General features: G+C 59.8%; 5 protein-coding genes across 5 annotated transcripts; 3 read left to right on the top strand and 2 right to left on the bottom strand.

Moving 5' to 3' along the window:
* Nucleotides 1–630: 630 nt before the first annotated feature.
* Nucleotides 631–1,536, top strand: VDAG_09247 (metalloprotease; the record flags this gene model as incomplete). The annotated part of the gene is made up of 2 exons (XM_009655549.1): nucleotides 631–1,406; nucleotides 1,464–1,536. 2 exons carry the CDS (start codon nucleotides 631–633, stop codon nucleotides 1,534–1,536), a joined length of 849 nt encoding a protein of 282 aa, XP_009653844.1.
* A 1,219-nt stretch (nucleotides 1,537–2,755) lies between these two features.
* On the bottom strand, nucleotides 2,756–3,163 carry VDAG_09246 (uncharacterized protein; the record flags this gene model as incomplete). The annotated part of the gene is made up of 2 exons (XM_009655548.1): nucleotides 2,756–2,932; nucleotides 3,011–3,163. 2 exons carry the CDS (start codon nucleotides 3,161–3,163, stop codon nucleotides 2,756–2,758), a joined length of 330 nt encoding a protein of 109 aa, XP_009653843.1.
* A 2,025-nt stretch (nucleotides 3,164–5,188) lies between these two features.
* VDAG_09245 (uncharacterized protein) lies at nucleotides 5,189–8,138 on the top strand (the record flags this gene model as incomplete). Its single annotated transcript, XM_009655547.1, has 5 exons — nucleotides 5,189–5,400; nucleotides 5,668–5,684; nucleotides 6,154–6,331; nucleotides 7,091–7,929; nucleotides 8,002–8,138. 5 exons carry the CDS (start codon nucleotides 5,189–5,191, stop codon nucleotides 8,136–8,138), a joined length of 1,383 nt encoding a protein of 460 aa, XP_009653842.1.
* A 1,511-nt stretch (nucleotides 8,139–9,649) lies between these two features.
* On the bottom strand, nucleotides 9,650–10,697 carry VDAG_09244 (50S ribosomal protein L4; the record flags this gene model as incomplete). The annotated part of the gene is made up of 2 exons (XM_009655546.1): nucleotides 9,650–10,431; nucleotides 10,517–10,697. The coding sequence occupies 2 exons, from the start codon at nucleotides 10,695–10,697 to the stop codon at nucleotides 9,650–9,652; spliced, it is 963 nt and encodes a 320-aa protein (XP_009653841.1).
* Nucleotides 10,698–11,067: 370 nt separating this feature from the next.
* Nucleotides 11,068–12,627, top strand: VDAG_09243 (uncharacterized protein; the record flags this gene model as incomplete). Its single annotated transcript, XM_009655545.1, has 2 exons — nucleotides 11,068–11,637; nucleotides 11,705–12,627. The coding sequence occupies exons 1-2, from the start codon at nucleotides 11,112–11,114 to the stop codon at nucleotides 12,625–12,627; spliced, it is 1,449 nt and encodes a 482-aa protein (XP_009653840.1). The 5' UTR covers nucleotides 11,068–11,111.
* Nucleotides 12,628–12,902: the final 275 nt, after the last annotated feature.

Raw genomic sequence — 12,902 nt, 5'->3', positions numbered from 1 at the left:
CACTCACCAAGGGGTGTAGCATTGGGATCCCATCAACACCATACAAACATCGATGGGCACCGTCTTTTCGATACCATACAATCTTGAATGAAGCACGCCAGATCTGAGTTGCCGAAGTCTTGCGTAGAGCTCAAGTCTTGCGTGAATCTCAAGAAACTTGCCACAAGGCCAAGATCGATGGTCTTGGCCATCTTGGCCCGATGTGTTCGTCCTTTTTTTCAGGTCATTGGCAAGGGCTCGCGGTACCGCCCGGCGTCCATTGACGATGCACATGCACTGCATTTCATTCCACTACTTTCTGATCTGGCAGCACATGAATTGTCGGTGATGCGCTTGCCAGGGCTCCAAGACATCGCCAAGGAAACGGCGCCACTTTGGCCGACACCAAAGCCGGGACGCGACGCCAAAAAGGGCAGGACAGAGGAGATGGCAATGCCGATACGAGGCCAACCCGTATTGCATGTCAACGAAGCAAGAAACGCCTGACAGTCATGATGAACTACAAAGCCGGCGGCTCCGCGCGCGGCGTCGTGCCATGCGGTGGGTTGACTGTCGCATCTCTTCTGCTCCCTTTTTCCCCCAAGAATTCCTGCCAAGCGTCAAAGGTACAGCACCCCAGATCCAAGCGCCATGAAACCATCTACAGTCCTCCCCATCGTCTCCGCCCTCGTCGGCGGCGTCGCGAGTCAGGGCCTCTGTGCCACGGAGGATCCGACCCCCGAGACGCTCGCGCTCCTCGGCAAGCTCCAGCAGCGGGAGAGGCGCGGCACGCTGGTTCGGCGGCAATCGGCAGCGGCGAACCTCACGGTGCCGGTGCACATGCACGCCGTCGTGTCCGAGGGCCAGGACGAGCGGATCCCGGAGGCGCAGCTGCAGCAGCAGTTCCAGGTCCTCGTCGACTCGTTCGCGCCGAGCAACATCCACCTCGTGCTCGAGGGCCAGACGCGGACCGTCGACGGCGAGCTGGCGCGCGGGCCGCTGGGGCAGGGCGCGGGCTTCCAGGAGTTCGTGAGGACGACGCGCGCGGGCGGCTACGGCACGCTCAACGTCTACTTCTACACGGACATGGACCCGGGCGTGTCGGGCATCTGCAACCTGCCGTCCATCGGCGGCGGCGAGGACCCGTTCATCTGGAACGACCCGTGCCACATCCTCGCGGCGACCATGCCGGGCGACGGCGCCGAGGGCGTGCAGGGCAAGACGGCGGTGCACGAGGTCGGGCACTGGTTCGGCCTGCTGCACACATTCCACGGCAGCACGTGCAACCCCCTTGGCGGCGACATGGTCGACGACACGCCGCCGGAGAGCGTGGCCACGACGGGGTGTCCTGTCGGGAAGGACAGCTGCCCCGAGCAGCCGGGTCTTGATCCTATTCACAACTACATGGACTATTCGAGCGACCCTTGGTGAGCTTCTGATGTCCCGAATTTGTCTTGGACGAGATTGCTAATGGTTTGTTCTAGTCTCACAGAGTTCACCCCAGGACAGACCTTCAGGATGCATGATACGTTTGCTTGGACGCGTGCATCGTCGTAGGGATGACAGCGACCGCAGCTTGAGCACATCCACTAGTGATGGAGAGCAAAATCTTGTTGGACACTATTCAAGAAGAAAGACAAACGAGGTTCTGCGTCGTTATTCTGGGGCCTCTGCTTTTGCCGTAACACGGAGCCGTTCAAGACTTATGGAATTGACCCCAAGGTGACTGTTGCTGCAACACTCGTAAAAGAGCCATCTCGGTCACCTCAGTCAGATTTTGGTCCGTTTCGCTGAGCATCGAAAGTGAGAGTTAAATACCCGATCACCATGTGCATCGGCCGATAATGGGATTCATGATGAGCTGAATAGGCGATGAAGGCCGGCTGAATGTAAATGGTCATGTCACGATGTAACTTCACGTACAACTTGATGGACACGCCAGCTCAAAGGACGTTACAATCTTCAACGACATGAAAACCGTTCTGATCTTCGTGTAGACCATGATACCGATGGCGGGATTCCGGCCCATAATTATCAATGTCACAGTGTCTGTGTGCTGTCAAGCAAAGACTACGATGATGTAGTCGGCCGCGAGTCACACACGTCATGGCATGGCAAGGGGAACAACAGTCATTCATGGCCAAGGCACTCCCTTTCCCACAAGGCTCCAGCACACAGCACCGCAGCGCAACCAACACAGCACGCGCAGACGCGAGATTTCTCAAAACCACCGCAGGGTACTGGAGTGCCGCTGTATCCGCCACCGCCCGCCAGAATCCATCCGCATGGTGACCGTCATGCGACCCATCCCCTCCAAGAGGGCCCCGAACAGCTCCGACTCCTCCTCAGCCTGCGGCGCTTCAGCACGCCTTGTCACGTTCTCGGGCAAGTCGAGCCGCCGTCGATGGGGCGGTTCCGGTGCAATAGCTTGTATTTCATTATCATAATCTTGCCAACTGCTATCTGCAGAAGCGCTTCCACGATCCGGTCGCGCCTGAGCCGAGGATCGGGGGTCCTGCCGAGGGTGACGATCGGGGGCTGGCAGTACCGCTTGCTCCTCGTCCGCTCGTTTTGCGCGTAGTGGTATTTCCGTCATCACAGGAGGGCGCCTAGAGGCTTGGTCGGGCTGGGTCGCACGGGGACTCGATGCATGTGGCTTGCTGTCTGGCCGTGCCGCCGGCGCGGGCATACGATACTGCGGTTGCGAGCTGGCCTGTGACGCGGCAGAGGAGGGCGGCGTGTACACGGCGGGTGAGGATGGGCGGGATTCGAGCGGTCAATTTCCTTCGTAGACGAACAGCGGCTTGAAGTTCTGGGTCGCCTCGACGACGGCCGAGGCGAGCTTGAAGTCGACATCAGGGCCGAGGTCGCGCGAGGTGAGGACCTTGATTGACAGGTCGGGGTTGACCTTGCCGATGACCTGGGCGCCGCTGCCGTTGTTGAGGTGGGCGTCCTTGTCTCGCTGTCAGTAAGGTGCGATACGATCTCGCAGGATACGGAGGCATGGTGAGAAATTTGATGTCAGACTCACGCGGTCGAGGACGGCCGTCACGGGGCCGTCCGAGTCAATGATGGCCGTGTCGCCTCGGAGCTGGGTGACCTTGCCGACGAGGATGACGTTGCGACCAACGTAGGCGTCCAGGTACTGGGCACTGACACGCGGGTTGGAGCTAGCCTCGGCCATTTTTCCGTTCAATTGATGCTCTTTTGGAAGTGTAGGTGTGATGGAGTATGCTTGGTTCGTGACTTTTGCGCGTGTTTGCTGCTTCTGGTCCTTGGTGTCGATCGATGGGCGTTTGGCGTTGAGGGCAAACAGTCCAGAACTACGCGTCTGGGAGAAAGCCCCGCATCACGGTCGCGCCATCACGTGAGGGCGTGTCCCCTCTCCGCCCACTACCTACTGCCCGCCCATCTTACGTACCTGGGTAGGTAGGTACCTAGGTAGGTAGGTACTTAGGTACGTCGGACCTATCACCACTGCTATCAGTTGGATCAAACACAGCGATGTGCCGGCACTCGCAACTTGGCACGATATGACCGCCCGCTTCGTCTTCGTCTTCGTCTTCCTTTTCTGCCGTCTTTTCTTCAACGCCAGACATCGTCATCAGGGTCTCCGAGCCTCCTCCGAAGAATGGGGGCCCTTGGCATCTCCACGGTCATCTCATCACCTGATGTTGACTCGCGGTGCCTGGCGAAACCTGGCAGCCGGCCGACGATCCAAGGACAGACAAAGCGCTGTCGCATGTCGTGCAGCCCAGGACCCTCGATGCCGCAGCTTGCGCAGCCAGTCGTAGGGTCGACCTGTCACATCTAGGCGCAGATCGCAGCAAGGGGGGATGGGCCATGCACGTCTCTCTGTTTCCCAACCCCAAGACCCCCCACATGGGAGAGCCGCGCATACTCGACTCTCATTATCACATCATGATCAGACTGGTCGTCAGCTTTGTTGCCATTAGTCAGGTGTGCCCGTCCCGCGGAGAAAACGGCATGACAGGTAGGCCAGGGAAGCTGTCACAGCAAGAGAGAGGGCCCTGAACCGGAGACGGCGGCCGTGCCGATGCGGTTCGGCCGTGCCGATGCGGTTCGGCCGTCGCTGGTTCGTCGGTTTTTTTATTTTATTTCTTCGATTGGAGGACCTGTGTGAAAAAGAAGGAACAGCGGATCGTCTCCACCAGCCGACGCCATTGAAATGTGAGCATCGCGACAACCAGAACTTACCTTTCCCTTGCGTCGTCATGATGACGGCACGGTCCCTGATTTTTTTTTTCTGGGGTGAAACCTTCTTTGATGAAATGGTGTCAGAGATACAAAAGTTCAGTAACGTGTTCGTTTGTCTCTTCATGACTGGTTTCTCTCGTGGCCGTTCTGAACTCGACGGCACGGTGCCCGGCCAAGAGCAGCACAACACCGAGGACCTCCATACCACAGGAGGATGCAAATGAGCCCATGCCAGCAAGGCTGAGACAGAGAGACAGGGAGACAGACACGCTGTGAGCTTGAGCCGTGAGCTGGAGCGGGAGCTGTGAGCTGGAGCGGGAGCTGTGAACTGGTGGGTACAGTGGGTACCTAGCAAGCTTAGGTACCATGTCACCTCGCCGAGCAAAGTCCTCAGCGACTGGGTCCAGCACCCGTCCGGGTCATCGTTTTGGGGACGGCACAAGTCCATCGCCGTCTCCGTCTCCGTCGCGCTCACTGCTAAAGGTTGCCATCGCGCTGGTGAGTGGGTGGGGATAGCCACGGCCCAGTTCCGGTTCTTCACAACGCGCGTGCTCTGGCTGCTCAGGCGCTGTTGTCTCCCCCTCCTCGAGCCTCTCTGCCCCCCTCGCCCCCCCAGGCACACCAAACACGGCAGGTCTTTCGTCCTTTGGTCGCCTTGGCAAGCCTGGCAAGGTTTCTGGGGATGGGGGAGAGGGTAGAGACGAGAGACGAGACGAGGCGCTGACGGCGAGCCGGAGCCGTTCCTCGCCATCCCCTTGACGGGTCTTGTTACGGTGGGTGGGCGGCTTGACTTCTCTTGGACGCTTACTCCTCTTGGACGCTTACTCCTCTACGCACTGTTCGAGACGGCGCCTCGGGGGGGACCACCACCCACACCCGCACTGCCTTACAGAGGCACCTCCCTGTGCACCAGAGCTAATTATAATTGCCGTCCCTCCCAGTGGCAAAGTGGCCAGCCATCCAGCCAGCCAGCCAGCCCGGCAGCAGCACAATGCCCATGTTTTGCCTCCCCTCGCCGAAATCCCATGCGACAAAGCCCGCCAGTCCGAACACGGTAGGTAGGGTTGCCCAGGTGCATCAATTTTGGCCTTCGGGTCGCCAGCGAGCAGACGGCGAGAACGAGGAGCACCCACCCCCGCCTCGATTCAACGTAGCGGGTAACGAGAGCAGGCACAGCAGCTACTCACTTTCACAGACAAAGCTGTAAGTTCTGCAAGTCCCGGGGTGTACATCCGGGTCGATTCAGCTCCACCAGGCACCCGGAGCTTTTCCTCCTGTTGCACGCCTGCAGGGCCCGTTCACAATGTGCCCTTTCGAGTCTTTGGCCCCTCTGTTTGCCTTGATTGTTAGTCCGAGTCGCCTTGGGGCGCTGCGTGCTTTGCTCCACTGGAGCTCTCGCCCACCTCACCTCGCTCGGTGGCGGGTTGGCGCGCTGGGCCTATTGGTACATGGTAACTTGTTGGGGCACAGGACGCACCTCACGGCTGGTACGCCGACGAGGTACCGTACCGTAAGAGTGGATGGCAGGTACCTGTGAGAGAGGCAGGTTACGGTCGTATACCTGGTTACCTACCCACCGTAAGGTACCTAGGAGCTGAAGAAACTGGTGAAGAAAGGTAGGTAGGTACCGTAAGAAGGTAGGTAGGTAGGTAGGTAGGTAGGTAAGAGGCAGCCAGGAGTCAGGTATCGCCTGCCAGGTCGTTCACCACGTTGGAAAAACCAACTTCAGCGGAGTAGAAGTCCCCTCCCCTCGCTGATCATCTCTATCGCTTTCCCTTCCTGCTTCCCATCGACATCTTTCCCTCTTCATCTACGGATTCATCTCCGGTCTGTTGATTATTCGCTCCCCGGCCTCATCTCTCTGGAACCACGAGCCGCGCCCCTTGTTCACAGTGACAAGAGTGAGCACTTCCCATCCCAGCATCGTTGGGACGACGACCCTCCCGCTCTCTCCAGACCTTTCCCGCCTCCAGGTCGCCGAGCCGCATTCCAACTGTTCCCTGCCCTTCGCTTCCGCTCCAACCGCCTCTCCTCTCGATCCTCCAAAGCGCCGTCGTACCGCTGCCGAGAGAACTGGTCATACGCCCAGCCTCAGCCGCGAGCCCGGGTTTTACTCGGATCCATCACCAAACAGGTACGGTACAGCGCCCTACCCGTGTTTGCTCCCCTCTCCTTGCGCTTCACGAATTCGCGTCGCCAGCAATCTTGTCGCCTTTTGGCATCAGCATAAGTCTGTGTGCCAGCCTCATCTTCAATTGCCCTGCCTGCACCCCTTTCGTCGAAAGCTTGGCCCATTTTGTGTCGCAGGGTCGACTTGTCTCGCTGCGCATCCGCATCGGGTTGATCTGGACATCCCCCTCTCTCACTGTGGCAGCGCGCGCCCACTCCGTCTCAAGCGCAAACGGTCTTCCGCGTATCACTTGCTTCCCCTGGGTGCATGCTGTGCGCTGCATTGCTTTGCCCGTCTTCTGCGCCGTGGAGTACTCCTACTCACCCAACCAGTCGTGCCCTTTCCTGTCTTGTCGTTCGCACTGCTGCATTGCCTTTCGTCGTTGCCAATTTGCGTCGTGGTCTTGCTCTCGACTTGTCGCCGCGACCTCTCACTTGTGCGCGCGCTCTTCCGCCATTGTCGACCAGCAAATCATTCATTTTGCTAATTGCGCCCCAGGTCTTTCCACTGTTGAGCCATTCGACTCGAATGCTCGACCGCTTGGCTGGCTCCGTGACCGTCTCAGCACGCTCGTGGCTCTTGACAAGGCTGTGCTGTGCCGCTCCTCCAGCCAGCCTGCCTCGTGTCACGTTGAGGGTATTCTAGCTGCAGTCGAGAGTCCGACTTTGGTCGCAGAGATTGGTCCTCGCCATCTTCACACAACGTCAGACTTTGTTGCTCCAGCAAGGCTCAGCGCTTACAGCCCCCCATGGACACCCCTTCCCAATTCTTTAATGAAGCGGCATACGACGATCCGAGCCGCGACGGATATTTCGACACCGAAAACATACCCGGCCTCAAGACGGAACCAGGCGTCGACGACACCACAATCTTCCTCAACCAACCGAACGAGGTACTGCTGGCGGCACAGCTGCTGGCATCGAAGAGCTCCGCGCAAAAGGCAGCGTCGAACATTGAAGGCGACCCTGCACAACCAAAACTGGAAACCGACACGATGAATCTGAGGAACCGCCGGTCCCAAAGACACACCCGGGGTTCGACGGCAACGGTGGACTCGCAGGCGTCTTCCACACAGCGGTCGACGCCCCCCGCTCTGGTACAGGCCTCGAGCAGATCAACCGACCCCTCTGCCGAACCTCCTCCAGCCCTTCCGAAAAAGCAGCAAAAGCGAAAGAAGAGTTCGGCCAGCTCGGTGCCGTCTACCAAAGACGACCCCAAGCGTGATGTGTTCTTGCAGAGAAATCGAGTGGCCGCGAGCAAATGCCGGCAGAAGAAAAAGGAGTGGATGAGTGAACTGCAGGACACGAAGCAGGAACTGGAGAACCACAACATGCAGTTGCATGCCGAGTACAATGGGCTGCTGGGCGAAATCACCAGGCTCAAGGATCAGCTCATGTCGCACGCGCCCTGCAACGACCGCAACATCGATCTCTGGCTCGAGGCTGAAGCAAGACGGTTTGCGCAGAACTCGAGCAAGAGGTTCAACCCGGCTCACGGGGCCACTTTGCCCTCCGAGCAGCAGCTGCCTCCGGGGGCAATGACCCTGCCTCCTAGCCACTTGGGTATGTCTCTGGACCAACCCCCCTCTCATCCGTCCGAGTCATGGGAGCTAATGCATGTGTCTTGAATTGCAGCGGTGCCTTCAACTCATCTATCAATGAGCTCCATGCCGATGGATCCAAATCTAGCGGCCGTGACCTCTGGCGCTGTAGGAGGCGGCCAGATCAACTATGATCACATGCCGGACAGCATCTTCGAAGATACCTCGTGAGACAATGATCGAGACGAAACTCGCAAGGCGACGCATAATCGCGGCACCAAACCCCGGACGTAAAAGCACAAAAGGAAACAACACACAACGACGACGCACAAAGGAGTACGGCCAATGGGCACGTAGTAACAACGTTCGACCACTGGACTCGGACTCTGACTTGGGGGGTTGAAAAGACGTATGCCACGATACTGGAGTTGGTGTCAGCCGGCGCAAGAGGGAAACGGTACCAGTCAGTGGCTTCTGGACCTGGTATCATTGGCGTTTTAGCGTTTCGATCAGATTTACGGTTTTGGAATGGGGTACCCAGAGGACCTCGATACGGGGGGTCGTGGTAGGGAGGTGTTCTTTGAACGTAGGGTACAACAAATGACGCCTCGTCTCGGGCAGCGACGAGGACGAAAAGGGGGGATCCTTTGAGGGACGAGTTTTTCTTAACGGCAAGGCGTTTCTGGGTATTGTTAGCAGGGTGGCTCTATTTCATTTCCATGCCGGCGGCTCATGAACTCTCTGCTTCAAACTGTACAAGCTGGATCAGGTCTGGCGCACGAGTGACGGGCTTCCATGCCATGGAATTGCTGCCATGCAGACGAAATCGGGGCCCCGTAGACGTCATCGGCTCCATTCCCACCCACCGCCAAGCGATGCCCCCAGGCAGAACCTGACAGCGGGTGAGAGGACGAGGCGTAGCGCAAGAGTCTCGGCACAGGAAAACGAAGCAAGTTCGTGAAAAGCGCCAGCAAGCGGCCTTTTTGAACAATGGCGCGCCTGCTGCCACCCCTGATCTGGCGACGTCTCATTGGTCCGGCCATGACTCGGGCGAGAGATCGTGGACGGCGATCGGCGGCCGCGTTGCGATCGGTAGGGGACAGATTTAGCGACACCCACCCCGGGATGGGATATCTCTTGGCTCCCGACGAATCGCCTTCATCGTTTCTTTTTTTGTTTTTGGGAGGGGGGGGGAGGTTGATTTTGGTGCTGTTGTGTTGTGCCTCGCTTGTCTTTAGGGGAGGTCCTCTCTTGAGGAGGTCCTCGCGGCAGGCAAACAATGGGGACGCTGTGCGTGCTCGCTTGTTGGTGCTCGGCTCAGGTCTGACGACAAGCTGACGTATCTTGAATGTGGAAGCTGAAGGGGCTCAACACAACACTTGGTCGACCGCTGACGAAAAGGAATGCATACTTGTTGGAGGAAACGTTACGGTGCTCGTAGGCGAAAATCAAGTACGCACCTTGGCACGTGAGCATCACGATGTAATACGCGTTGTGAAGTTGTACAAGGGACGTGTATTCAGTCCTCTATTCCTACAAGACTCGCATGTCATTTCGAATCCCCCCCCCCCCCCCTCGACTCTCCAACGGGCCAGACCGTATACGGTCCCTTGGCGGCCCAACGCACTATGCCCCGTGCCGTGTAATGGTACAATAAAAATGCCACGTGCTGCTTGCTACACTCGTCATGCGATTCGCCTGTGCATGATCGCGCCCCCTTGCTTCGCTCTCTCTCCTCTCTCTCACGCGACAATCGGCTCGCCAATGGCCGGTCCCGACTGGGCGAGGCCACGGATGAGAATCTTGCTGACGAGATCGCTCTGGTGGCTCTCGAGCAGCTCGCGCAGCGCGGCGCGCTCAATGACGACGCGGCCCTCCTCGAGCAGGTCCTTGACGTCGACGTCGGCGACCTCGAGGCAGCGTCCGTGCATGCCGGCGTCGACCATTGAGTCGAACAGCAGCGGCCTCTTGTCGGCCGTGACGAAGAGGGTGCGGCCGTCGGCGCGGCCCCAGGCGTTGGCGGCGAGGACCTGCTCGGTCCACTTGCGGCGGTACTGGCGGGCGACGGGCTCGTCGACGCAGCCGGCGAGCAGGAGGTCGGTGAAGTCGCGCGGCAGCGGCAGCTCCATGCCGTCCTCGCAGACGAGGAGCTCGCCGCGGCGGTAGCGGTAGCTGAGGGCCGTGCGCCAGGCCACGTCGTAGACCTTGCGGTTGAGGCGCGTGGCGAAGTCGCGCGGCTTGGGGCCGTGGGACACGCCGCCGCCGCGCCGGATGGGCGACTGCTTCGTGCCGACGCGGGCGCGGCCGAGGCCCTTTTGCGGGTGCACCTTGCGGTGCGAGCCGTGGACCTCCCACCGCGTCTTGGTCGAGCCCGTGCCCTGCCGGTGGGAGTCACCCTCGTAGACGACGGCGAGGTGGAGGAGGTCGCGCCGGAGCGGGAGGTAGAGGTGTTTTGTAGAGTACGACTCGAGGGCGCGGGGGGCGAGGGTTGGGAAGGCGTGGATCGTGACGGGGACGGTGGATACTGCAAGACGGGTTAGCCAGCGTGTTCGGCCGTTCTCGTCAACTTCTGGTCGTCAACGTCTCCAGACCAGAGACGAGAGACGTACGTGGTGCCCAGGCGTCGGTGGAGATCTTGGGGGCGGCCTTGAAGGTGGTTGTGATTTGCGGCAGAGGCACCTCGGTGGCCATGGATCGTGTAAAGGTCGTGCTCGCCGACTTGGTGAGACCCGCCGACAGGTTCAACCTCGTCATGGCCTCATTGAGACCTCTGATTCCCTTCCCTGCCATTGTCGATGTGGTTGGGCTTCGTCTGCCCGTATCTGTGGCCGTCGTCGTGGGTCGGATTGACGATGGTTTCCTCGATCGCTTCAGCAGCAGCAGTTCGCGGTCAAAGAGCCATTGTCGAAAATTTGGCCTGGCTCGATTCCTCGCATTACCTAAGCACAAGGCCTTTGCATTACCTAAGCCAAGAACAAGGCTGTAGAGCTCCAGCGGGATAATCCGAGGCCGGGGCGAATGGAGCCCCTGATCCAATGGGCAGATGCCATGGACAATTATTGTGGGACCCGCAAAGTCGCGTGTGCTGAAGCTTCATTTTTCAGTTCCCTAACGGAAACCCCCCATCATCCCGTCTCTCAGAAAGGACCGCCAACCGTCAAGGGGTGCATCACCAATTGGCTCTCCTCACCATCATCACAAACCATGTCCTCCTGCCGGCAGGCCGCGAGGCCACTGGCCAAATGCCTGCGGCACGACGCTCTCCAGCTGCGTCCCTTCACAACCACGCCCTCGGCCCCAGCAGAAGTCTACAAGGTCGTTCGTGATCGCCCCGAAGGCACCCCCGACCCCCTCGAGCTCGACCCCAACACGGCCGTCGCGCCCTGGGCCGAGAAGGACCTCTGGAAGGCCGGCACGCCACCTGTGGGTTCTCGTCGTCGCCGTTATGCCATTCGCACCTCGCAGAACCTGCCCTTTGAGCAGCTGCCCTACCAGGCCTTTCAGGAGGCGCGCAAGATCCTCGCCCTCGATCGCCAGAAGAAGGTCGAAGCCATTGCTGCCGAGGTGGAGAAGATGCGCAAGATCCGCGAGACCGACGTCGCGCTGTTCAGGGGAGGCGAGAAGAAGAGGGAGATGAAACTCGAGAGCATTAGGAGGCACATTGAGCATCTCAAGATCCAGGCCGACATTAATGATCCCGCCGTCAAGAGGCGGTTCGAGGACGGACTCGGTATGTTTTCCCCAACGCATTGTTCTCTTCCATCGTTGGCTCGAGAGCTGACATTAAGCCCCCGCAGGTGACATGAGTAAACCCATCTACCGCTACCTCGCCAAGCGCCGCTGGGAGGGCTACAACAAGAAGATCATGGAGCAGCGCATCAGCCAGTTCCACATCACCCCCGACATCCTCCCCAAGCTGACGCCCAAATACGACGTCGAGCTGCACTTCCGCCGCTCCAAGATCCCCGCTGGCAAGATCCTGCCCTCGAACCTGACCGAGGTCGCCCCGCGCCTGCGCGTCCAGCCCTTTGACGCCGGCGAGCGCCTCGTCACCGTCGTCATCGTCGACCCCGACGTCCCCGACACCGAGTCCGACGCCTTCTCCAAGCGCTGCCACTTCCTCGCCGCCAACATTCCCGTCTCGCCGACCGACCCCTCGCTGCCCCTCGGCCGCCTCAACCGCGACGCCCACATCGCCGTCCCCTACCTTCCCGCCTTTGCCCAAAAGGGCGCCCCCTACCACCGCCTCGCCATCTTCATCCTCGATCAGCCAGGCAACAAGCCCCTCGACATTGCCGCCCTGCGCGCGCAGTACAACAAAAAGACCGTCACCGACGAGTCGTCCTCCTCCTCCGCCTCCACCTCCACCTCCTCTTCGTCCGCCGTCGCCGCCCCCGCCCCCGCCACGGGCTTCTCCCTCAAGTCCCTCCGCGACAAGTTCGCCCTGACCCCGACGGGCTTCACCCTCTTCCGCACCGTCTGGGACGAGCACACGGCCGACGTCATGCACCGCGCCGGCGTCCCCGGCGCCGACGTCGAGTTCCGCCCCAACCGCGTCTACAGCATGAAGCCCCCCAAGGCCCCGCGCGGCTGGGAGGCCAAGCGCCAGGGGCCCAAGTACCGCCACCTCTGGAAGTACACCAAGCGCATCCGCGGCCTGTCCAACGCCAAGGGCTGGATCGTCAAGAAGCGCGCCGACGGCAACGGCAAGCGCGGCTGAGAGACGGCTCCCCTCATCGGACGCGGCAGCAGCCTCGACCCGTGCTGAGTGGGGTATTGCTCTGGGTGTGGTGCGGCCAGTCCTGGGCGAGGTGGAAAACTGGAAGCAAAGGGGGGCGGGCGGCAGGGGACACGAGACGAAGAGAGAGAAGAGTGGCGAAGGGTGGTTGTGTAGAACTATGTGTATTTGTGTATCATATGTGCCATCATCTAGGTGTAGATGGAGGCATTCTCGGGAGTGTCGGTATAGAAGACCATTTTTTGCTCAACCATGTT

Source organism: Verticillium dahliae, genomic scaffold (genome assembly GCF_000150675.1).
Source record: "Verticillium dahliae VdLs.17 supercont1.25 genomic scaffold, whole genome shotgun sequence".
Classification (NCBI taxonomy): Eukaryota; Fungi; Ascomycota; class Sordariomycetes; order Glomerellales; family Plectosphaerellaceae; genus Verticillium; species Verticillium dahliae.
Note: the sequence above shows the minus strand (reverse complement) of the source record. Positions and strands in the feature narration are given on the sequence as shown.